Below are 27,304 nucleotides of genomic sequence, written 5' to 3'. Positions count from 1 at the left end.
GTAACTTCTCCTTTTTCATTTCTAATTTTATTGATTTAAGTCCTCTTCCTCTTTTTCTTGATGAGTCTGGCTAATGGTTTATCAATTTAGATTTTTTTCTCAAAGAACCAGCTTTTAGTTTTATTGATCTTTGCTATTGTTTTCTTTGTTTCTTTTTCATTCATTTCTGCTCTGTTCTTTATGATTTCTTTCCTTCTGCTAACTTTGGGTTTTGTTTTTTCTTCTTTCTCTAGTTCCTTTAGGTGTAACGTTAGATTGTTTAATTGAGATTTTTCTTGTTTCTTGAGGTAGGCTTGTATAGCTATAAACTTCTGCCTTAGAACTGCTTTTGCTGCATCCATAGGTTTTGGATCATCGTGTTTTCACTGTCATTTGTCTCTAGGTATTTTTTGATTTCCTCTTTGATTTCTTCAAAGATCTCTTGGTTAGTTAGTAACGTATTGTTTAGCCTCCATGTGTTTTTTTTTACGTTTTCTTCCCTGTAATTGATTTCTAACCTGATAGCGTTGTGGTCAGAAAAGATGCTTGATATGATTTCAATTTTCTTAAATTTATTGAGGCTTGATTTGTGGCCCAAGATATGATCTATCCTGGAGAATGTTCCGTGCACACTTGAGAGAAAGTGAAATCTGTTTTTGGATGGAATGTCCTAGAAATATCAATTAAATCTATCTGGTCTATTGTGTCATTTAAAGCTTGTGTTTCCTTATTAATTTTCTGTTTGAATGATCTGTCCATTGGTGTAAGTGAGGTGTTAAAATCCCCCACTATTATTGTGTTACTGCCGATTTCCTCTTTTAGAGCTGTTAGCCATTGCCTTATGTATTGAGGTGCTCCTGTGTTGGGTGTGTGTGTGTGTGTATATATATATATATATATATATATATATATATTTTTTTTTTTTTTTTTTGCTGTGGTACGCAGGCCTCTCACTGTTGTGGCCTCTCCCATTGTGGAGCACAGGCTCCAGACGCACAAGCTCAGCGGCCATGGCTCATGGGCCCAGCCTCTCCGTGGCATGTGGGATCTTCCCGGACCGGGGCACGAACCTGTGTCCCTTGCATCTGCAGGCAGACTCTCAACCACTGCACCACCAGGGAAGCCCGGGTGCATATATATTTATAATCGTTATATCTTCTTCTTGGATTGATCCCTTGATCATTATGTAGTGTCCTTCTTTGTCTCTTTTAACATTCTTTATTTTAAAGTCTATCTTATCTGATATGAGTATTGCTACTCCAGCTTTCTTTTGATTTCAATTTGCATGGAATATCTTTTTCCATCCCCTCAGTTTCAGTCTGTATGTGTCCCTAGGTCTGAAGTGGGTCTCTTGTAGACAGCATATATATGGGTCTTGTTTCTCTATCCATTCAGCAAGCCTGTGTCTTTTGGTTGGAGCATTTAATCCGTTCAGGTTTAAGGTAATTATCGATATGTATGTTCCCATGACCATTTTCTTAATTGTTTCCGGTTTGTTTTTGTAGGTCCTTTTCTTCTCTTGTATTTCCACTTAGAGAAGTTCCTTTAGCATTAGTTGTAGAGTTGCTTTGGTGGTGCTGAATTCTCTTAGCTTTTGCTTGTCTGTAAAGCTTTTGATTTCTCCTTTGAATCTGGATGAGGTCCTTGCTCTGTAGAGTAATCTTGGTTGTAGTTTCCTTTCCTCACTTTAAGCATTTCATGCCACTCCCTTCTGGCTTGTAGAGTTTCTGCTGAGAAATCACCTGTTAACCTTATCAGAGTTCCCTTGTATTTTATTTGTCATTTTTCCGTTGCTGCTTTCAATAATTTTTCTTTGTCTTTAAGTTTTGCCAATTTGATTACAGTGTGTCTCAGTGTGTTTCTCCTTGGATTGGTCCTGTATGGGACTCTCTGCACTTCCTGGACTTGGGTGGCTATTTCCTCTTCCATTTTAGGGAAGTTTTTGACTATAATCTCTTCAAATATTTTCTCGGGTCCTTTCTCTCTTCTCCTTCTGGGACCCCTATAACGTGAATGTTGTTGTGTTCAATGTTGTCCCAGAGGTCTCTTAGGCTGTCTTCATTTCTTTTCATTCTTTTTTCTTTATTCTGTTCCATGGCAGTGAATTCTACCATTCTGTCTTCCAGGTTACTTATGTGTTCTTCTGCCTCAATTATTCTTCTATTGATTCCTTCTAGTGTAGTTTTCGTTTCAGTTATTTTATTGTTCATCTCTGTTTTTTTGTTCTTTAATTCTTCTAGGTGTTTGTTAAACATTTCTTGCATCTTCTAGATCTTTGCCTCCATTCTTTTTCCAAGGTCCTGGATCATCTTCAGTATCATTATTCTGAATTTTTTTTCTGGAAGATTGCCTATCTCCATTTCATTTAGTTGTTTTTCTGGGGTTTTATCTTGTTCCTTCATCTGGTACATAGCCCTCTGACTTTCCATCTTGTCTTTCTGTGAATGTGGTTTTTGTTCCACAGGCTGCAGGACTGTAATTCTTCTTGATTCTGCTGTCTGCCCTCTGGTGGATGAGGCTATCTATGAGGCTTGTGCAAGTTTCCTCATGGCAGAGACTGGTGGTGGGTAGAGCTGGCTGTTGCTCTGGTGGGCAGAGCTCAGTAAAACTTTAATCCACTTGTCTGCTGATGGGTGGGGCTGGGTTCCCTCCCTGTTGGTTGTTTGGCCTGAGGTGACCCAACACTGGAGCCTAGCTGGGCTGTTTGGTGGAGCTAATGGTGGACTCCCGGAGGGCTCACGCCAAGGAGTACTTCCCAGAAATTCTGCTGCCAGTGTCTTTGTCCTCGCAGTGAGGCACAGCCACCCCCTGACTCTTCAGGAGACCCTCCAACACTAGCAGGTAGGTCTGGTTCAGTCTCCTATGGGGTCACTGCTCCTTCCTCTGGGTGCTGATGCACACAGTACTTTGTGTGTGCCCTCCAAGAGTGGAGTCTCTGTTTCCCCCAGTCCTGTTGAAGTCCTGCAATCAAATCCTGCTAGCCTTCAAAGTCTGATTCTCTAGGAATTCCTCCTCTCGTTGCCGGACCCCCAAGTTGGGAAGCCTGACGTGGGGCTCAGAACCTTCACTACAGTAGGTGGACTTCTGTGGTGTAAGTGTTCTCCAGTTTGTGAGTCACCCACCCAGCAGTTATGGGATTTGATTTTATTGTGATTGCGCCCCTCCTACCATCTCACTGAGGCTTCTCCTTTGTCTTTGCATGTGGGGTATCTTTTTTCATGAGTTCCAGTGTCTTCCTGTCAATGATTGTTCAGCAGTTAGTTGTGATTCTGGTGTTTTCGAAAGAGGGAGTGAGAGCATGTCCTTCTACTCCGCCATCTCGAACCAATCTCGTCACTGAACATTTTAATGAAGGGTTTCTTTTTCATTATAAAGGTAATATATGTTCATCGTAGAACATTAGGAAAATACTTAAGAAAAAAGAACAAAAAATCATCTGAAAGGCTGCCAGGCAAATACAAGACTTTTACTGTTTTCAAATATTGTCTTCTGGAATTTTAATATGCATTTTCAAATAATTTTGTTTAAGTGGCATAAATATTTGAACTCCTTAAACACTTAGAACTATAGCTTAAACAGTTTTGAAGAATTGACTTTTAAAAGTGTATTTTTATTTTTAATCCTAGTGGGGAACTAGTGGCAACTCTATTAGAACAATTTGATGAAATTTTAATAAAGGAGGATTTACAAATATAGGACAAAGGGCAGGGAGGTCATAAGGGGTAGTACCATAACCCAGGGCTTATGACAAAGGCTAGGCCAGCAGGTCAAGAGGAGAGAGCAGTTACTTGGAGTTGGTTGAATGAAAGATCCACAGTGACCTTCACCCAAGCGTCAGAGCAACTTGGGTGACTGCACAGGGATAGCACTGGAGAAATAGACTCCAAAGTCACTTTTCTGCCTCTCTTCAGTCACCTATAGGATTCATTTTAGCTGGATCCAATTGGCAGCCAAATGGCAGCAGAACTTAAGTCATCAGTACAAACTCCTGCTGGGGTAGAGGCCATGGGAGAGAAAAACAGTTAAAAGTGGCTCTGAAAAGACAAATGGAAGATATTCAGGGCACCAATCAGTATTCCATTAAAGTTTATTTACAAATCACCCCTTTTATTATTTTTATTATGTTTTTTCACTACCATCAGTAGCATGGTTATAATTTTCTCTCTTTTTTGATTACTTTATTTCAGATGTCAACAGAAAAATAGCTAAAAAGAAAAAGTATTGGTCTCTTCCTCATGGTGTCTTAAAACACAAATGTGTAAGGTACTAGCTGAAGCAGTAGCACTCAATCCATCACATTATAATTAAATATCTCTTCAGTATAAACTATTAAAAGGAAAAATATTGGGTAAATAGATATAAAAGATTTAAGGCTTATGGTTATTTTTTTCCAAAAGATTTGCTGTAATTTATATTTCTACCAGCAATTTATGAGAGCCTCATTATATCCTCATTAGCAATGTAAATTTTTTGATGTTATTAATTTGTTAGGAAAAATTACTTGGCAGTGTTTTACTTTGCATTTCTTTGATAACTGGTGGTTTAAAGGTTTTCCATGTTTGTTAAATATTTTCATTTTTCAATATACTTTTCATGCTTTATTCTGCTTCGTGTGGCCCCAAAATGAGTTATGACTGATTCATTAGTTTAATGAATATTAAACTGAAGATCCATTAACCCAAAGATTTACTTGCAATCAAATGTAAATTTTATCTCAATAAATAATTGTCTTTTGAAAATAAAATTAAGCACCTGATCACTGTTCAGTCCCTTTTTGTTCTTCTTGATCCTGAGACTATCAGAATTCACTTATAAATGAGAAAATCAGAAAGGCTTCCCTCAGAGGAAAGTGTGTCATGATTTGAAACAAAAGTTATTAGAAAACAACATTGCCTTTTAACAGTAGAATAAAATTAATTAAAGTCAGGTTGGGGATTTAAAAAAATATATCATTTTGGCAGAATATGCAATGTAACACAAATAGTTGCTGTTTATTGAGTGTCTATGTTGCAAATGTATCGCATCCTCACAGAAATTTCATTTGCTATTTTTTTTACAAGGAAATTGATTCTATGAGATTATATCCACAAAAGGTATGTGGTGGACTCACTTTATACACTAATTTTTCTATCTGTGAAATTCAACCTTCTTTCTGTTTTATCAAATAAACTGTATTTGTTATCATTATTGTTGCCGTTAGTGTTAATATTCAACAGATTTAATTTGCTTACCATAACCGCTTTAGGATTTACACTAAGTAGAAACTAAAAGATGTGCTAACTGATTTCCAACCACACAGAACTCCATTAACTATTTAGAAGTTTTGTCTTTCTCTAGAAAAGGCAGGAAGTCTCCATATGGTGGTATTTGAAGAGTCTAAAAGGTCTTTCCGTGTCCTCTAAAAATGATATTTGTCATTCAACATTTTACTTTTATGCCTGTCTCTCCTTTAAGTCAAAGCATTTAAGTAAGACTACTACTTAAACCTAAGTATGTGATGAGACAGACAAAAACGCAGTAGAATGAGCTACCATTGTATGGTAGTGATAATAAACCCTCTTCTGGGGTCAGACAATCTTATTTGATTCTTGGCACTGCCACCTGTTATATTAGAGTGACTCTAGCCAAGTTTGTTAACCCCTTTGTGGCTCAGTTCCCTCATCTTTAAAAAAGGATAACAAAATTAACAACATCAGGGGGTGTTCTGAGGAGTAAATGTGTTAAAAAATATAAGCCTCATTTACTAGATTATGGTAAATCATTAGAGCATGAGAGTGTTGATTAAATAAAGTTTTGTTGATTAAATAAAGGTTTTAAATGAAAGAAGGAAAAGAAGGATAGATGAAAAGAAGGAAACAGGGAGGCAGGAAGCAACCTGGGTATTCATTTTTAAGATCAGCTCAGCCATGTTTGTATTTATACACTCTACTATTAAAGTTCTTAAACACGTTGACCACATCTTACTAGCAATGAACACCCAGCCTCTGTCATATTGCCTGATAAAGTAAGTCCTTGCTCAACAGATGATGGACAATTGAATAATTTTTCCCAAAAGTAAATGTGTTGCTCTGGAGGAATAATTTATATGAGGCTCAAGAAAGAATGAACCAGAGTATAAGGGGCCAGTAGGCTGAAATATATCTAAATGAGTCTCATCAATCAGTCCTCATTCAATTAAGATACAGTAGATAGCCTATTTCAGGCATATAAGAACCAACTCCAATTGCAACATGGCTCAAACCATTTGCTTTAATGTTTCTCTTACACACACAAGGTCAAGTTGATGGTGCCTATGCTACTTTCCTCAGGCTGGGGCCTCCTTTGAAGAAGGCTCTATAGAGTACAACAGTCAGAATAAATAATATAATACTAAGGACCAATGCCAACCATGATGTTGTCTTCATGTACTTACTTGCTGGGTTGTCCGTGTCATGTAGGCTGACCACTGGAACCCCTGGACCTAGATTTTAGAAATGTATGTATAAACATTTTAAAGACATCTAAGTAATAACTACTGGAAGATTACATGATAGAGTTCTTTTTTCCAAATATAACATTTCATAGTTAAAACATAATGAAACAGAAACCCGATTATTAGATTTCATTCCTTTCTATGGATATTCTATTCAGAGAAGTAAGAATATACGGGGAAAGAAACTATTTGCAGGATTATTGTTACAATTCTCCCTTCTCCAAAATGCCCTATACTTCTATAGTTCTATGGTTTTAGCCAATCTTATGCACTTTACTCTCTTTTTATCTAGTCTTTTATAGAATCATCACTGATGTTCAGAAAGTTGATTCACAACCCTGTGAACCCTCATCCACTCATTCAAGATTAAATTCTATTTACCACTTAGCCAAGAAAGAAAGAATGCATGTATATTAGAAGTATTTTGGCACAGTGGTTAAGAATCCACCTGCCAATGCAGGGGATATGGGTTCAAGCCCTGGTCTGGGAAGATCCCACATGCCGCGGAGCAACCAAGCCCGTGCACCACAACTACTGAGGCTGCGCTCTAGAGCCCGGTTTGCAGGGCAGAAATAGAGACACAGATGTAGAGAACAAACGTATGGACACCAAGGGGGGAAAGTGGTGGGGGTGGTGGCAGTGGTGGGATGAATTGGGAGATTGGGATTGACATGTATACATTAATATTCATAAAACAGATAATAAGAACCTGCTGTATAAAAAAATAAATAAAATAAAATTCAAAAATTCAAAAAAATAAAAATAAAAGCAAAAAAATATTTCACCCACAAGATAAATTAAAAATTGGAACTAATTATATATTAATTTTAAAAATACATTAACTGGAATTGTTAATTATTTCAAATATACAGGATAATTCAAGTGTAACCATAAGATGTTATCTTAAAACTTCACTTCTCTGAGGAACTCTGCCTAGGGGTCTAATGGTTTTTCTCTGGTGTCATCCAACAAGTACTTCTCTTTTTTGATTACTTTATTTCAGATGTCAAGAGAAAAATAACTAAAAAGAAAAAGTATTGGTCTCTTCCTCATAGTGTCTTAAAACACGAATGTGTAAGGTACCAGCTGAAGCAGTAGCACTCAATCCATCACATTATAAGAGGACATCTCCCATTTCATCTCTGGGAAATACAGTATCCTATTAAAGGGACAGTGATTCCTATCAGTATAACCTAGAGATACCATACTACTATGTAAGGCTATAGCATAGTTACCGGATAGAAGAAATAATTGGGGTGAACATAATTTCTCAAAATTGAAGGGGACCAGACCCTGGGAATTAAATTTCTATAGATCCTAAATTTTTTAACAACCAAGCCATTATTTTAATAAGGAAACTATTGCTTTTCCTAATGTCTAGGTAAATTAGTTTATTATTCTAGCTTGACTTTGCTGATGTAAATTTGTTTATTCACTTTTTTAAAAGGTCCATGTCAACCAGCACTTATTGATCATGTGTATGTGCACATATTGACTTACTCCCAATTTCTATCTTTTAAATAAAGTAATGGATACAATTTCTATCTCAATAAACCCCTAATTTATAACTTTTTAACAAAAACTTACATAAACTAAGAATATCAAATCATACAGCTAGGGTAATCATTACTAATGATAGTAATAGATACTGATCAAATAAAATGAATAAAATAAGTTTTATCAGAAATCATCTATTACCTTTACAGAGTAATAAGAAATGTTGATTCATGGGACTAAAACTGGCACCAAAATATGTACATTGTTCTTTCATAAAGTTACATGAAATGCACTGACGATTCAATAATCCTTCAGTAGAAGCACTGGGGAAAGAAAAAGAAAGTTAGAAATGCTACTGTTCCAGGTCCTTGAATGTGTGGTATCTATATTTAAATATTGACATAAACAAAGATGCTACAGAATTACTCAGCTGAGGTTCCTTGTAAATTATGACTTACCATAAAAATGCAAACAAAGTCAATTCCCATTACTAATGTTAAGACATATGCATTTTTCTTCTCTGTAATAAAATTAAAATTCTGTACACCTATATGAATGTAATATGTATGTATGCTTACAAAGAAACTGATTGTCACAGGATGCAATATAACTTATTCTTATTTTTATAGATATTTCTTTGTAAAGTCTTAAAAGAAATTACCCACAGAGACAAGCATAAAGTCACCAGCAATAATATTAGTTGGAAGAACTAATGTTTTCACAAGTCACACACATATAAAAAGCTCATGATTTCCTAAATTCAACATTAGATTTTGATATTAGTACCAGATTTTTCCCACTAAATAGTTGCACTGAATTTTGGGAAAAGAAAAGCTATTTTTGTATGATAATATATATAATGCTAATGCTTATACATGCTTTGAGACATCAAGGAGATAGATAAAGAGAAAAGCACTCATCTCTTTATTTTACAAACAATGGTGCTTAAGGTTAGAGGGGTTGAAATATTAACCCAAAGTTAAATTTCATGTACAGATTCATTTATTTTATAAATAGAGATTAATTGTAAATTATCTATGCTTCTAAATGAAAACACTGTTGATGATACATTTTTTAAAACTTGGCTGGACAAAATAGTCTCAATTTCATTTTGGAACAAAACACATACTATAGTATAGTATAGTTCACAAAGTCACAGCTTCACATTTGAAACATTTTGGGCCCATTATAATCCAAAATTTTCCTTTTCTAGTCAAGGTGATTAATATACTAGGCACTTAAACACATTAGCTAGTTTCACCATTATGACAAATCATACCCATTTTTTTCTTTTAAATTGTGGTATATACGTAAAACAACATTCAACATTTTAACCATTTTTCAAGTATATGGTTCAGTGTCATTAATTACAGTCACAATGTTGCACAACTATCACCACAGAAACTATGAATGTGTGCCAGTCCCTATTAGTCACAGCTATTCAGTGACATAACTAGAATTTAAAACCTTTTCTCTCTCTACTCTTCCATATAATTTTTCAGATCCAAGTTTCCTAAAAATTATGTTGGTATCTTCTCATTATTTGGATTATGAATTACTAAAATAGAGAAAAGCACATTTTGAGACAAAATAATGACACCGAATACGCTAGCAGTTCTGATTCTGCAGAAGCATCTAATCCCATAAATTAAATCAACCAATTATTATTTGTATAGCCTGGACAAGACAATGATTGAGTTTTCTGGGTCAAACACTAATATTATCTTACAGTCAAACAAACTGGCACTGGGTGAGCCATTTAAAGGGAGATTTATTGGTACTATATTTTCTTTATAACACAGCCCTCTGCACTAGTACAGGTCATAGATATATTGACTTTTGTACTGCTCTGCCTCAGTCACTGGGGACATAAGACAAGCAAACAAATCTAAGAACCCACTGTGATTCAAATCACATTTTAGGTTAATAGAGGGAGGAGAGAGAGGATGAGGCAGCGCTGCTAGCTGAGTTTAGCCAAGCCTAATTTTCTGGCGCTGTCATTTTTCGTTAAGAGTTTTACAAAATGAGAAGAATAAGACATTGGTCCAGTATTTCCACATCTCTAAAGGACTGTTCTTGACTGCCACTATTAACCACTGTATAAGTTTCAAGAAATATAAGCTTCAGGTAACCAAAAAGAGAAAGCGACCGGTACTTTAACCAAGACCTCTAAACCAAAATTAGAATCATTCTCTTTAAATAAACAGCTGTTCTTCTTTTGGAAGCCATTAGAATTGAGAACATGTGTTCCAGACTCTAAGAGAAAAAAAACGAAGAATGTGAAGATGACATATTGGGATATGTGATAAAAAGGAGAGGCTCGCTTCAGATTAAAACAATTTATGCATAAATAAGAGTGTGTGGATGAATTAGAGAGAGTTAAGGTACTTGAAACATGCATTTTTACTCTCAAAGGAAAGTCTAGGCTACTTGGTAAGAATCATTGGTGACACTTCTTCAAACATGATGAATTTCCACTGAGAATATGCCATGGCAGTTTTGACACTTTAAAAATGGATCTGTGAAATGTAAATTAGAAAGTGTATATGAGTCTATAATTGTAAGTTGCTTGCCAGACAAAAATAAAAGTCATTCTTGGGAGGTCCTGGTGAAAGCTTTCTGAGTGAAGAGACATTTTTAACACTAAATAGGTATGACCTTAACCCCTTTTATGAATATAACTTTTCATCCGGGAAAATTGGACAGATGAAAATAGTCCCCATCCACTGCTTTATTTAGGTAAGCAAGGACCATTCCTGCTTAAATAACAATCAATGGATTATACACATTATGGGGGGTGGGGGAGAGAAACTGCCACTTGATCCACTCTACTAAATGTTCACAATGCTTTTATTTTGTTCGGGAATACATCACATGTGTACAACATTAATGCCATGAAAATATAAATGAGGCATAGTAAAAGAAAAGCCTACTGGGGAAAATATGTAAATGCCTGTGATGTGGGTAGTTGAGAAAAGCAAGCCTCAAAAAAAAAAAAAAAAAAAAGACATTTTGAGACTGTAAAAACAAATGAGGGAAAAAATAAAGGAGGAATAAGATGATCTCCATTTCAGTTCCAATTGTTTACGCTCACAGTGGTCCAAAGCTGAGGGACTGGGCCAAGAGTGTGGGGTTTTGTCATACTGAGTTGGTTCTCTCCTAGCCATACCAAAAAGGAAACTTCAGACTTCTCCATTCCATCATTATGTTGTGTAGATGGCCCCTGAGGAATCTACCTGTGCAGGAAGATCCTCTCTCATTGCTTACCTGTACAGCTGCCTCCCTCTGGGAGACGACTCGGTGCTCAGAAAGTAACTGCCCATGAAAGAAAACAACACAAACATCAGGCACCAATCAATTTTTGCCACACCGAGTTTTCACCTGAATTTTCAAACTGTCAAAGAACAGGCAAGAGCTCTTCTATTATTTAACGGCAGGACTTGATCCATTTGGGAAACGCATATTTTTTCTTAAAATATTGTCACACTTTTCCATGATCTCTCTCAATCTCTCTGAGTGTGCGTGTGTGTGTGTGTGCATGTGTCTGTGCAACTGTCTGTGTAAGTATCTCTCTGTGTGAAGTATAGGGAGAATCTTAAAGAAAAGGTTTTTACATGGCCAGGCTACTTGGACTAGGACCATGGTAAGCAAAATATAAATCCAGCAGAAAAGACTGCATTTGACGACAGTGACTTCCAACCTGACTAGAGAACCAAAACCACTCACATTTTTTGCGTCGTTTCATCGTACGCCAGGATCTTTATCACTTCCCAGTTTCCTGATGTCAGATGCCGCACAGTAATTTGCTCACTTTTACTCTGCAAAGAAATAGAATATATTGATTTTCTTCTTATTTAAACAGCATCTCTCTGGTCAGCACAAAAGTACTAACCGCCTGTGTTACTTTTCATTCTTTAGTTCTCAGCTAATGTTGAGTTTCTCACTTTCAATCTTAAGAATATATCCACATGTGCATAAACACAGATGCAGGTAAGATGGTGCCTTTATTCCTATGTGTAGGAAAACCATTCAGAAAACATCTCCAGGTGAGGATTACGTGTGCATCATCATGTTGACATAGGAAGTCATCTGGGCATTTGGTACAGACTCTCATCTAAATGATCGACAGCTATGCAGCTTGGAAAGCTTTAAATAAAATACTTCAAACAAACTTCATTCCAAATAGATTCTGTTACATTATTTTAACATTTACAGATGTGCATTGCTATATGATTTGCTATTTTCACACAGTAATTTGTTTCTGAGATCATTAAATATCATCACTATTGATGAGATCATCAATAATTTATTTCTGGGATCACACTGACCCTTGTAGCCACAGTTTATTTTCACTGCTATATGGTTTTTTTGTTTGTTTGTTTTTGTTTGTTTTTGTTTTTTTTTGCGGTACGCGGGCCTCTCACTGTTGTGGCCTCTCCCGTTGCGGAGCACAGGCTGCGGACGCGCAGGCTCAGCGGCCATGGCTCACGGGCCCAGCCGCTCCGCGGCATGTGGGATCTTCCCGGACCGGGGGATGAACCCGTGTCCCCTGCATCGGCAGGCTGACTCTCAACCACTGCGCCACCAGGAAAGCCCGATATATGGTATTTTATTGTATGTATGAATACAGTAAAATTTATTTATTTTTTGACATTTGAGTTTTTCCAAATTTTCGCTCTTAAAAACAAGTTGTCTATGAACAGTTTTATTAATGTCTCCCGGTGCGTGTGACAGGATTTTCTTGAGATGAACACTGATAAATGGGACTGCTTGGTCAAAAGGTGAATGTCTCCTACCTAACTCAATAGTGACATTATTTTCCAAAGTTGTGCTGATTTAGAATCTACTAGCAATGTGAGTTTCTGTTGCTCCACATTTTATCCACTTCCTCACCAACAGTTAATGTCATCAGACTATTTAATTTTTTGTCAAACTAATGAGTGTGAAATTGTATCTCATTCAATTCCTTTATTTTTAAGAAAATATTCAAATCTACAGAAAGGTTAATGGATAGTACATGAATACCCATAAAACCGTTACCTAGATTCACCAAACATTAACATTTTGAATATTTGCTCTCCCCCTTTCTTCATATGCTAAATCATATGAAAGGAAGTTGAAAGCATCAGACTATTTCAGCTCTAAATATTTCAGTATACATCTCTCAAAATTAACAGTATTTTCTCATATAAGCAAATTGCATATCATACCTATGAATAACAACATTAATATCATCTAAATATATAGTATGTATTCTAATTTCCACACTGCCCTAAGTAACCCAAATATCTCCATATCTATATATCTATATCTATCTTTCTATCTATCTACATATCTACCTAATTGCAGTGGGTTGTCACCTCTTTAGTCTCTTTTAAAGTAAAAGTTATCCTATCTTTTCTTGAGTTCTACAACATTGACCATTTTGGGGGCGGGGATTGCTGTGGCATGTGGCATGCGGAACTTCCCTGACTAGGGATTGAACCCGTGCCCCCTTCATTGGAAGGGTGGAGTCTTAACCACTGGACTGCCAGGGAAGTCCACACTGACCATTTTTAAGACTCTTGGTCCAGTGGTCTGATACGTAGAGTATTTTTGATTTATCTGATTTTTTAAAATGATATAATTTAGGCTAATATTTTTGGCAAAAATATTATATAGGTGATATTGGATACCTCTTATGCTTCATATTAGGAAACACACCATTACACTTCTTCCCATCCTTAACAATGCTGTTTACAAGGTAACTGATATATGTTCATTGTAAAGTACATTTTTCCCTGTAGTTAAAAGTGGGATGATGCTTGCACATTACATGAATAGCTCTTCCTCCATGAACTTTCCACTCAGTAGTTTTGGTATCCATTCATGACCTTTCCCTGAAGAAATTATCATTTGGAAGTGATTTTCTAACTCTAACATCCATTCTATATTTATTAGGTGGTATTCTTCTGTAAAAAGAACTTTCCCTACTTTTTCCCCTCACGTGTGTTCACTCTCTTTATCTCCCTCTTCCTCATACTATTATAAACATTTTTAATCTGATGTGTTACATTCCATTACTGTTATTTTGTTGTTGTTGTTATCATTCTTCATGATGCTGAAATTGACAAACTTTGGTTAGTGGGACTCCTTCAAGCTAACCCCTCTATTCTTTGGAAATGATTATGTTAGTTTTAGAGCACTTCCTTGTTTTCTGCACAGTAAGATGTTCTAAGATCGCTTCTTATCTCCCATATCCATAATCAATAATTTCTCCAAGGCATATTTTCTACTGGATTATGATATTTAGATATCAAGATCTGGGCTTAGGTGTGCTCATTACTACTCTAATGTTATTAGTTCTGGACCTTTTCAGAGGAGATAGATAGGCAGCCAGCCAGATGTCCATATGTTCTGTGTGTGTAGGTGTATGTGTGAGTTCGTAGTCACACCTCAATTAAAATTCATATCAGTTTGATTTACATTTTAGGTGTATTATCTTCTCTTAGTATTTCAATTTAAGCTTTGATGTCCTCATTCTTTTTATTTTAAAATATGTACATGGTCAAAAATAAAGTATAAATATGTGGATATATACATTGACAGAAGTCTTGATCTCACCCCATTCTCATCACATAGAAAAAACTTTTCTTCATTTGGTTCTTATTTATGCTTCTTTTCTGGGGGTAGATTTTTATAATTAAAAAATTAATATTTTATTACTATAAATGTAAATGCTAATCTAATTACATATATATGTACAAATTAGAGAGATTGTGGGATGTGCTCTATATCAATTGTTATATATCATCTTCTTTTTAATTCTTAAATAGTTCTGCCTGTGTGGATGTACCATACTTCATTCAACTAGCCTCCAATAATGCAAATAATCTATAGTGATTATTATCTCAAATAATGCTTTATTGATTAACCCTGTGTATATGTTTGTTTGTGGTTTAATGTGTAGGGAAATATCTTCAGGATATTTTCCTCCATAGGGAAAGTACCATTCTGCACATCTACCAGTAATGTATAAGGTGCCTGTTTTCCTACAGAAATGATCCCTGAAAGTACAGTCTTCCCATGAACATGTTACAGAACACGCTGTTCATTGTTTGAATTTTTGCTAATCTGACAAGTGAGAAGTGTTGCTGTGGTAGACGCTATGATACACCAACCAGAACTCCCTTCTAGAAGGAAGGACCTACCTCTCCAGTGGCTAGAAGTCCTGCTGGAAGAAGGCCCTCAGCTGTCAGTCTGGAGACGGCCTGAACTGAAGAAAATGGCCTCACCCAAGATCATACCTCTTTTCAACAGCCCTCGAAAGGACAACCTGATCAATATTGGGATACAGAAGCCCAGCCCTCTTGCTCTAACTTGGGACTTCTCTGAAGGGCTCTCCCAGTGCAGAACTCTCTGTGGGGTTAGCTGAAACCTTCATTGAGATGGCTCTGCCACTCAAATTCTTCTGCACAATGTTGCTTTCTTTTCCCCCTTTCCAGAGTTATTGATCTCTGTAATAACTGGCCTGCAGGCTAATCATTCTTTCACAGTTGGCTTCCTGTGACACTCAACTTGTGACAGGTATATTAGTGTATTTTCAACTTGCATTTTGCTTGGAAGAAAAGTTGAGCATCTATATTTATCTATATATGTACAAATGCTTATATATATATATATATATACATATAATGTATAATATATAATAATCCATTTGCATAATTGTTTTATCTAACTCTCTGCTAATGTTTGTCTCTGTTATCTATTCGATCAGATTTCTTTGTATTCTGGTCTTATTTATTTTTTAGGAGCCCTTTGTGTCTTTATATCCATTTATGTGAGGTATATGCTGCAAATATATTCTCCTGGTTTGTCATTTTGTGTTGACATTGGTTATGATAGCATTTTTCCCCAATTTTTTTTCTGTTCTTTATAAAATCAAGTTTACCAACATATTCTTATATTACTTCTAAGTGATGATGCATAGTTTAAAGGCTTTCTTCAAACTAAGGTTACAAAGAATTTACTGATGTTTTCTCCTATTACAGGTAAGATTTAATTTTTAAAGTTAGAGCTTTGTCATTTTAGAGTTAGGGTGGTAGACTGGAACTACTTTTATCTTTTTCCTAAGGGATATTGAGTTTTCCTAAAATGATTTTATAAAAACTTAATTTTTTCAGTGGTTTGAAATGCCACCTTTATTATATATTAAATTTCCATATGTACCTGAGTCTATTTTTGTACTGTCTATACTATACATTTATCTCTGTTAAGTCACGTCCCAATACCACACATTTTAGTTATAGATTTTTTTTAACATCCATATTATTTAGGACTCACACCCACTCATTGTTCTTATTTTCAGGATTTCCCTAGATAATACTACATTTTTATTTTCCCAAAGAAGCTTAAAAATAAGCATATCTAGTTCAAGCAAATAAAAACTTACTGGAATATCTTATTGGGAGACTATTAATTTTATAATTAATACTGATCTTATGATCTTCAGTTATTTTTTAGAAGAACATAGATATTTTTCCATTTGTTCAAGTCTACTTTATGTCTTTCCAGAATGTTTCAATGTTGTCCTCATATGGGTTTTGTACATTTCATATAATTTCATTTTCATATTTATTACTAAGTATTTTATATTTTGCTGCTATTGTCTAAAGGCCTCTCTCTTCCATTATACCTTCTAATTGATTATTGTTTGCAAATATGAAAGCTATTGATTTCTGTATGCTAAATATCTATCCTGCTGTCTCACTAAATGCTTTTTCCAAATCTTACAGCTGGTTGTTTATTCTTGTCTCATTAACTAATACCTCCAAAATCATTTTACATAATAGTGGAGATAGTGTGCATCCTCCCTTGCTCCTGACCTTGATGGGAATGACACGAGATTGGCTTTTGGGCTGAGGTATACATGTTTTATCACTTTAAGAAATTATCCCCAATTCCTATATATATATATATATACACATATATATATATATGTGTGTGTGTATATATATATATATGTATATGTATATGTGTATGTATATTAACCAGAAAGTGGTATTAAATTTTGTAAAAGGCAACTACAAGGAAAACCTATTCTATAGACAATTTAAATTTTATTGGCATTGCCTTTGAAAGTCTAATAAGATCCTTTTATGAAATCATGTGGGCCTGGTGCTCACTTGTGGTGTAGTTCTTTGATAACATTCTGCTTCTTCTACGTCATTAATCAGTTAAGCTCTGCATCTCTCCTGGGGACAGTTCGAAGTGTATTTCTTCATGAAATTTTTCATTTCATCTAAATTTTCAAACGAATTGACATAGAGTTCTGCAAAATAGTCTCTTACGATTTATTCAAATGCCCTTTGTTTATTTCCCATTAGCCATTTCTAATTTTATACCAGTTTGCTTTCTCCCTCTTTTTCTTTGATTGGATGAGCATGTGTCTTGTCTCGTGTGTGTGTGTGTGTGTGTGTGTGCGCGCGCACACGTTTTCAAAGGGTAAACATTATTTTTTCACTTATTAGTTCTACATTTTTCTATTTATAAACTACTTCATTTCTGCTTCAAATTTAATCATTCCCACTTTTCTAATGTATGCTGCATTTTGCTGATAATTTTCTATTTAAGTTGGAAATTCAACTTATTTCATTCTTCCATTTTCATTTTTATGTTTGCTAAGTTATGATTTTTATTCTGACAACTTATTCTGATATAAAGTGTTGCCATTCTTTTTCTTATTATTATTTTATAGATTTTGGAATTTTGACTTGAATTCTCCAGTAAATTGTTTAATTAGATTTACTTTAAAAATTACTTAGTTGGAAAACCTGTTAAAATATATTATTGATTTCTAGGCATATTACTTTGTGATTATAGCATGCTTTTATTTAATTTCTAATTTGTAGAACTTACTGAGCTTTTTAGATGGATGACCTGATGAATGTTCAACTTTTGACAAAGTTCCACATACATTTGAAACAGATATATAATATCTCTTGTTTAGATGTGTTCAAACATAAATACACACATTATATATGCTATATCTATAACCTTACTTAATTTTTTGTCCACGTGAATCAGTTTGAACTGAGAATGAATGGTACAATAAGGTTTCCACATATTAAGTAGTTTCTGGCATTTCTGTTTTATAAAGGTAGCCATCTATCTGGGGCATAGATACAGACAATTGACTATTATATCTTCCTTGTGATTTGTGGCCTTGAACATTATAAAGCATCTTCTTTTGGTGGTCTTAATGCTTTGGAACATGAAAGCAGCTCTTCTTGTTTGTTATATCAGGATTTTAGCCTTTCCGAATCATTTTGTTTAAGATGTATATTTTGCATAAAATATTGAACTGGATTCTGTTTCATGAGCCAATTTAAAAAATATTTTTAAAATTTTAGGACATAAGTTAGGCCAATTTACATTTATTGGTATGACTGATACCCTTCTAAAAACTCTATCATATTTTATATGTTTATTTTGAATATTATGTTTAATGAGTTTTTTGTAGGCAGTCTTTTTGTAGTCTGTTTAGTGTTTTGAAATCCAGTGTTAGGTTTTATTTTAACTTTACATGTCATCTTTATATTAATACCTTTAATAATATTTTTCCACCACCACCCCCCTCCAAAGATACTCTGTATTTCTAGAACATTTTTTTTGTTGTTCTGGTTTGTCATTGGATTATGGGTTTAAATGTTACCTCTCTTCCAATGTTTTGCTTATCTTCTATAAAAATGCCAATTAAGGGGCTTCCCTGGTGGCGCAGTGGTTGAGAGTCTGCCTGCCGATGCAGGGGACACAGGTTCGTGCCCCCGTCCGGGAAGATCTCACATGCCGTGGAGCGGCTAGGCCCGTGAGCCACGGCCACTGAGCCTGTGTGTCTGGAGCCTGTGCTCTGCAACGGGAGAGGCCACAACAGTGAGAGGCCCGCATACCACACACACACACAAAAAAGCCAATTAAATATCAGGTGGATCTTATTTCCTTGTCTTACCTAACTTAAATCAGATCCCTTCTACTTTCTTTCTTTCTATTGGCTGTTTTTATGGGTCTTCTTGCTATCCATTAGTATATTTTCAGAAATATCTATTTACCAGTGGTCATCTTTCAATTAATTATTTCTGTTATTATTTTGTATTATCTTTTCCATTTCCTTCCTGAAATCTGTCACTTTTTGGTTTACAACTTTATTTCTACTTTATGAGGCCTTTTCTAGGTTTTGAATTTCTCACTTGATAATTTTATGTCTACATATGCTTATTTAATGATAATAATTCATTCTTTTTGATAATAATAGTCATTCTTTTTGGAGTATTGTTTTATAGAATTCTTCTGCCTCGTCATTGTTTTTCTTCAGGAAAAGTGTCTTTATGTATTGGAAAAATTTTATTCTACTTTGTTTTCCTCATATAGTAATTTTGTAAATCTATTGCCAACCATATTTTGCTCTTTATAAGTATCTTGGATTTTCCAGGATATAGATGCTTAAGAATGGTGAAGGATAAGGTGACTCCCTTGAATTCTAAAGGAGCAGTGTTTCTAAGGAGTGCTATTAACAGTTCCCTAAGAACTAGTATCCCTAGAAGCACCCTAATGAGACACCATTAGGAGTGGATAATATTTTTTTTCTGTAGAGTTCTTAATTTCTACCACTAGTTTTCACCTTTTCTTTTACCGACAATATTCTAAGAGATGCCTCTCTCTATCAAGTTTTTTTTCTTGTTTTACTTTCTTGGGTGGTAATTTTTAAAAATTGTCATCTTTGGTTTTGTGCATATTCAAGTTACTTCATTCTGATTCATTTTCTCAGTGCTTATTTTTAAAAGAAATGTACTAATTTTCCACTATAGATTATGTTATATTATCTAAGTTTTTGATTAATGCCTTTGTCAGCTTAAAGAAGTTCTTTATTTTTAAATTTCTAAGGCTTTTGAATATTTGGTAGAATCCACCTTTAAAAAACTTCCTGTGCCTGATTTGAATACATTTTAAGACACTGATTCCATTTCCTCGATATTATGGGACAATTCAGGTTGTCTGTTTCTTAACTCAGACCTGGTATTTCTTTTTTCTAGAATTTATCTATTTTACTCAAGCTTTCAAATTTGTTGACATCGGCTATACATAGCATTTAAAAAAATACTTTAAAATTTGCAGTTATGCCTTCTTTCTATTATTTATACTTTGGGGGCTTGTCCTCTTTTTAAATTAAGTTTGTTATACATTCTAGTGTGAATTATTTTTTTTCAAAGAACCAACTGTTTATTTGGCTAAACCCCTTTATTTTATCTTTACTTTCTATTTCATTAAATTCTACTACTGAGTTTCTCATGTCCTTCTTCTACATTTGAATATATATGTATAAATATAGTATAATTATATTATAAAATAACAAATAATAGATATATGTAATTTAACCCATGAAAAATGTAAAAATTATATTTTATTTTCAAACATACCGCTTTTTAAAAGTTATAATTGTTGTTATTCACTTCTAATTCAATTGCATTGTTTTCAGAGAGTGTAATCTATCAGCTAAATAGTACTTCAGATGCATTTTTGGTATAAATATATCTAGAATCTAGGATTTTTGATGTGGGAGAGTTTTATTAAATATCTACTTTCTTATACTACTGGAAGCAGAAACTAAAAGGTCATTCCATAATGTATATGTAGTATTAGAATCTTCCTTCAAAAAAACAATAAGTGACTTATTGGTACACATCTGTATTTCAGCATCTTTCTAAACCATCTATTCCTTATTCTTAAAGGGAGCGCTCTCGACTTCTAGCTGCTCAAGGTCAACAACAAGCATGTGACTTCTTTATTTTAACTTCTTCATATGCTGTCTGATGCATTCTGGCACTTTAAAAGTACTTGCTGAATAAAAGTATAAATGCAAAGATGAAACCAAAGTTCTGAGATTTGAGACAGGCACAGCCTGAAGGCTGGCATGGAGTTCTGAAGCCATATATTTTATTGCCAAATTCCCACAGGACACCAACACAGTAGATAGTCCTACTTACTCATTTTCAGATCCTGTTTTGAATGGACCAAGGACAGGACTAAGATCTCAGGTTTTAGTGCATCTAATTTCAAGAGGAACAAAATCTCAAAACATTAAAAAGTAAAGAAACTTTGATCAATATTTGTACATATCTGGAGATGCATTTTGTTCACAGATTTCTAGATTGCTTATATGTTCTCTGTTTTTCAGAGAATTTTGGTGTGTGTGTGTGTGTGTGTGTGTGTGTTTTAAGGATGGAAGAGTGGCCACATTAAAAGTGATCATGAGCAAAAATCCAATGCTTTGAAAAATGTTTGAATACAGTGTACAGAGAATAAAAATTACACATCCAATGATGCATCTCGGATCAAAATATGTTTCTAAGTGTAGAAGTAAAAGATCTCTTGTTGGAAGCCATGATAACAACCTCACAACCTTTGGACTTTACTTCAAACATCTGTAATTTCTCTGCTTGCTTTATATCTACCAGGGCAACTCTGGGCTGGGGAATAAGTTTCACTCCATTTTACATGTAATAGCATAGACGATCTTGTATAGTTACATAGTTATAAGACTTGTAAGCTATTTTCTAATAATAGCATATTACGTTTGATCTGGACTCTAGGTAAATAGTTCCAATACCAATCAGAACATGGTAGATGACTATACAGTAAATTCAAAATAAATATCAAGGGACTTGACTAGTCTGTACCACCTCAATTAATTTTCCATCCACCTTCAGCAGAAATATAATCACAGGAAAGGTAATTTAACAAAGCAGGAAAGAATACTCATTTTACTTCACAGAAGTAATTCTTTCTTTCTGTGCCACCAGCTCCATTATATTCACTTAGTAGAAGAGAAACACTGATTATCAATATGAAACCATTGTGGAATTTTGACAAGGGCAACATGGCAATATACTTTAAATTGAACTCATATTTCACTTTTAATTTTATAAGGGCAGCAATAAAACTAGTAATTTCATTCATTTTCAAAAGAGCTGAAAATCTAGGAAATAAAGTGTTTTTATTTGGGACATTAGACCTCAGGCACCTCTCCTTGGATTGGCAGAGATTTTATCTTACTCAGCAAGTTCCATATGAATTTTATGTATCTGTTTATAAGTTGGAAACATATTGCTATCAGTAAAAGTTTAATGATGCATGTGCTTTTCACCTGATTATACACTGTTCATTCAAATTTCTTACAGTAAATTCTGTTTAACTTTTACAGCTTCTAAATAATGGAAATATTGCAGTGCTTAAAAATAGCATGCTTTAATTTACTGTCTATTCATCATGTGAGGTGAACTAATTGTTTTCAGACAATGTCCTAATCAGATACAGCAGTGAAATGTAATGAAAAAATTGTACTGGGTTGATTGGGTGACAGAATTGTGGATTGGGGGCATGCTATTTTCTACAGTATTTGTAATGAATAATGGCATTTAAAATTGTTCCAAGTGAAATCATCAGCTCTCATAAGCAAAACTTTGTATTGCTGGATAGAAAAAGTGAATGAATTCACCAATATATATAAATTTTCATTTAACACAGTTTTGGAAGATAACAGGGCAATTGCTTATGCTTATAAATCTGAACCACTTAACATGACTGAAACTCTGCTTATCCCATATTAGAGGGGAAAAAGGCGGCCATGTATTTGACAAAAACCTTTCTCTTGACTGCAACTTACATTGTAAGATATAGGATATTATGGTTCCAAATATGGGAATTCAGGAGTTAGAAGTCTACATAAAGAATTCTATGGGGGAAAAGGGGAGAGGGAAATATCTGAAGTGATCTGAAGTGGTCTGCTGTAAAAAAAGGTTTGCATCATTGTTTGATTCAGAAACTACGTAAACTGATATCAATACTGCGTATTTCACACTCTACTCAGAAGGAAATTTATTTTAGCTATAAAGATTTTTGGAAGAGCCAGTTTTTATTTTTATTATTATCTTTAATGGAATATATAAAAGTAGATAAACCGTACTCATAAATTTTGCTTTCACATATTCATATAGAAAGTATCTGGAAATATATATATATATATATATATATGTATATATGGGTTTAGAAATATTTTACTTTTGATTCAGGAATTCCAGTTCTGTTAACCACAACTAAAGAAATAATTCATAATAAAAATAATCTTTATGTATAGTGACATCTATAGTTGCAGTAAATTGCCACTAAATTAAACATTGAACAACAATGGTTAACTATGTACATCCAGTCAACTAAATATTAATATTCAAAAGAATTGCATTTCAAAATTGTTTAGCACTATGGGAAAATTATGCTTTAAAATTTAAATTCAAATAGGATAAAATACTGTACTTAACATAAAATTATAATCATGTTTAAAAGTAGACTGGAGGAACACACAATTTTTTCCTATTTTTTATTTTTTGGAATTATTTTAACAAGCATAAGTCTTGTAAATGAGGGGAAAAAACCACTAAAATATTTGTAAGGCCAACCATCAATCTATATATTGAAAATATCCTGAAACACTAATTTTGTAGCCTGGTCTCTAATTAATGTTTTTTGGTTACCTACTGATTGTGTAAGAGAGAAAAATGTTTGCAAAAATTTACTAATTTCATTTAGTAAGATACTTCAAACAGATGAATATATTTGCAGTCAATGGGGAAGCTCTCTAATATAGCTAAGCATCAAGTACTGCAAAGGTGGTCTTCCTGACGGCTGCCAAGCTCTCTGTTCCTGTCATTTCTCACTCCCTGGGCACATCAATTTAGGTGGAGTCCTCTGGTGTATCAAGGGAAGGAAGAGGGGGTAAAAAGTCATCACTGGTGCTATGCACTACTGTTTAGACGGTAAATTAGTACACCATTTTTGGAGGGCCAGTTTCACATTCCATATCAAAACCTAAACAAATACATATATGTACACATATGCTTTGCCTAGGTAACTTTTGACATCTAGAAATATACATTTGTGGTAAGAACATTTATCTCTGGATCATTTTTGGTATCAAAACTAGAAATAAATATGATGATGAAAATTAATTCATTTAAATACAGTATAATATATTTACTAGACAGGATGTTGAATAGCTATTAAAATCACATTTACAAATAATATTAAATATTAAGAATACAATTAAATGATGTGAGAAAATGCTCAGATATTACTCTTTAAATGTTACAAATCAATATATATGCTTTGATTGCACACTTTAAGAAAAAGTGATATATTTTTAATGTAAAAAGAAATTGGAAATATATACAACAATTGATTTGCAGTGTGCAAGTCTGGGGTGATGAGATTATGTTTGATTTTATATACCCTTTTTTCTTTTTCTTACTTTTTGGCTACGACCACCAGGGAAGTCCCTGATTTTATATAATCTTTTTTTTTTTTTTAATTTATTTATTTTTGGCTGTGTTGGGTCTTCGTTTCTGTGCGAGGGCTTTCTCTAGTTGTGGCAAGCAGGGGCCACTCTTCATCGTGGTGTGCGGGCCTCTCACTATCATGACCTGTCTTGTTACGGAGCACAGGCTCCAGACACACAGGCTCAGTAGTTGTGGCGCATGGGCCTAGTTGCTCCGCGGCATGTGGGATCTTCCCAGACCAGGGCTTGAACCCGCGTCCCCTGCATTGGCAGGCAGATTCTCAACCACTGCACCACCAGGGAAGCCCCTTATAATCTTTTGTTTAGTTTACTCAGTTTAGAATTTTACAAATTTTTATAGTGTGTATATATATATATATATATATCTCAATACGGTAATCATAAAAAAATCATAAAAGAGCTTTTTTGTTAGCTATTTAAAAATTGAGGCAAAGAGGTTCAAAATTGTGTGTATGTACAAACTTAAGAATAAATTTTATTTACCTAAGCACTGACCTCTGATTCATTAACAAAGTAAGTTAATTTTAGCCACATTGCCAAAATATCTGTAAATAATCATGCAGTCATGTTTATTTATCAGTGAGGCAAACCACAAATTCTCTGAACTGTAGTCAGAATAGATCAAAACATTTTCTACTTCAATGGAAGCTTTGCTATAATCTCCATATGGAAGAGGAACAAAGTAAACACATCTGCTCTATGAAGTTGTTCTTCTGAACATTTCAGAAATAATGAATTAGACTGCATTTCAGACTGGTTTGATTGGGCGACAGAAGGTATTTCTTCCCAAGGCTTGTAAAAAAACTTTTGTTATGTGCATAAATATCTCAATTTCTACATGCCAACATCTTCATCTCCTACCTCTGCTCTGCCAACCCCACACTTTTTAAAAGACATTTCTGTTCTTATTTTGTTGGATAGATAATCTCAGAATTATACATATATATATATATATAGATGTATTATACATCTTTCTCTACCTTTCACTATATCTTATAAATAGTCACAATTTGTATGTAATTTTGACTACCTGGGTTTTTATACAGCTTCTTGAATATAAATACTGATATTTAAAAATGCAATAAGATGTCACCACAGTCAATTGTGAGATTTGGAAAGTTTTATTTATTCTTTTGGCGGAAATATTTCCCCAGTATTTATGATAACAAAGTTTATAATTAGCTAGCAAAAGTTAATCAGGTAAAGCAATTTGCTGGTGAAGCTTCCTCCAGTTCACATAAAAACCAAAATATGTTCCCTTAATATCACCTGTCTGATATAATCATTTAATAGTTGAGTACAGAATCACCAAAAATTTTTATTCATATATAAATGCTTTCATTTATTTAAAACATAAATGAGATCACATTATATATTAGTCTATAACTTATTTTTCCAATTTAATAATATACTATGAAAATTAATCTACATTGCTATTGTGGAGATTATGTGTAGTCAAATTATTTATTTCAGCTTTGATTAAAATTAAAGTTAAAATCAAGACAATTACTTTAATAGTACAGATCTTGGACAAGGGTTGCCTCTTAAGCTACTGACACAGATTTAAAAAATTCAAGGTACTGAGCTGCCCAATGTAAATACATATATGGATAATGGTAAAAATTGGAGAATATGCACAAGACTTGAAGGTTCTAAGAACATAAAAGTAGTCAGGTTGCTTAGGGATCTTTTACCACATTCATATTTATTCTATACTTAGTAAATATGAAATTGATTCTTGGCTAGTTTGTTTATAACACTCTCAAGAAAGATTCCAATTTATCCACAATGTTTTATCTTTATAAATTAACATTTACCTGTGAGACTAGACTGTTTATTTGATTTTGAAGGAAACTTTATTTCTCACGAATATTTTTATTGTCAATTAGATTCAAATTGACTCATTAACCTTGCCATATTTAAATTACTTATTGTGAATTCACTGATTCTTTTTATAATTAGATAAAACTGGTTAACATTCATTTGAAATGTAGAGGAAAAATAACCTTTTATCCTTTTTTTATCAAAAGGTCCATAAAAACATAACACAGATTTTATCTTTGACAACACATAAGAAATCTATTTTATCCTGGTTTTTAAAACCTGCCCTGCATTTCCTTGTGTGGGTACACTACAACTTACTAACCATTCAATTTTTGATGGACATTTAGACTGCTTCAGGTATTTAAAACTTTTATAACACACTGAAAATATTACTTGTACCAAATAGATGATACATATTTGTTGAATGAAAAATCGTCTCTCGATTTTCCTCAGGTCTTGGAAAGTAGGGGTTGGGCACTTTCCATTTATTAAATTCTATATCCCAAGGCCCTCAACTCATAGCACACATGTGTAGCTCACTAAATTTTATTGAGTGTTGAAAATGTTTTGTGTACAGCTTGAATTTATGGCTAAGGGTGGGGATCCTCTTCCTAAAACATCCCTGAGTTGGATATATGGCTGGACTTCACAGGTATTAACTGTAGGTGCAGAATACCACACGAAAAAGACTTTCATGAACATGATGGAATGAAACCAAACTACAGAAAGAAGCCAGCACTTACCTGGACGAGGAACATAGCTATGTGGTTATATTCTCCACGGCCCCCTTGCTTAACAGGAACTGTCATAAAGAATTTGCTGCCATCTCTAGAAAACACGGGCTCCTCATTCTAAAATATAGAAGCACATGCAACAATCTCAAAAGGGCATTTGAAAATTGTACTTCCAACTATTGCTAATACATGCATGGAATAGACCAATAATTGATTTAAGTTTAGTTTGGCAAATTGTCGAATTATTTAAAAATAAAAGTATAACAGTATGTTTTAAAGTGAATGCAATGATGCATTGGGCATATGTGTGTGTTTGAGTGATGAGATGGATGGGAAAGTTTCTTGCATACTGGATAGAAATGATTTACAATTAGACTGAAGACACTTTTTAAATTGGTTCAGAAAAGAACTTTC

The 27,304-nt window shown here is 34.1% G+C and overlaps 1 protein-coding gene across 4 annotated transcripts in view; it reads right to left on the bottom strand.

Moving 5' to 3' along the window:
* Nucleotides 1–27,304, bottom strand: part of DPP10 (dipeptidyl peptidase like 10) — a 1,292,066-nt gene that overhangs the window by 52,949 nt on the left and 1,211,813 nt on the right. For all 4 annotated transcript variants that reach the window (XM_030843834.2, XM_060302530.1, XM_030843833.2 and 1 more), the window contains 5 exons: nt 26,900–27,007; nt 11,675–11,766; nt 11,216–11,263; nt 8,150–8,271; nt 6,392–6,439 (listed from right to left, as the gene is read on the bottom strand). In XM_030843834.2, the coding sequence (XP_030699694.2) occupies nt 6,392–6,439; nt 8,150–8,271; nt 11,216–11,263; nt 11,675–11,766; nt 26,900–27,007 (418 nt within the window). The remainder of the gene's footprint in view (nt 1–6,391; nt 6,440–8,149; nt 8,272–11,215; nt 11,264–11,674; nt 11,767–26,899; nt 27,008–27,304) is intronic.

The sequence above is a fragment of the Globicephala melas genome, chromosome 7 (assembly GCF_963455315.2).
Source record: "Globicephala melas chromosome 7, mGloMel1.2, whole genome shotgun sequence".
Lineage (NCBI taxonomy): Eukaryota > Metazoa > Chordata > Mammalia > Artiodactyla > Delphinidae > Globicephala > Globicephala melas.
Note: the sequence above shows the minus strand (reverse complement) of the source record. Positions and strands in the feature narration are given on the sequence as shown.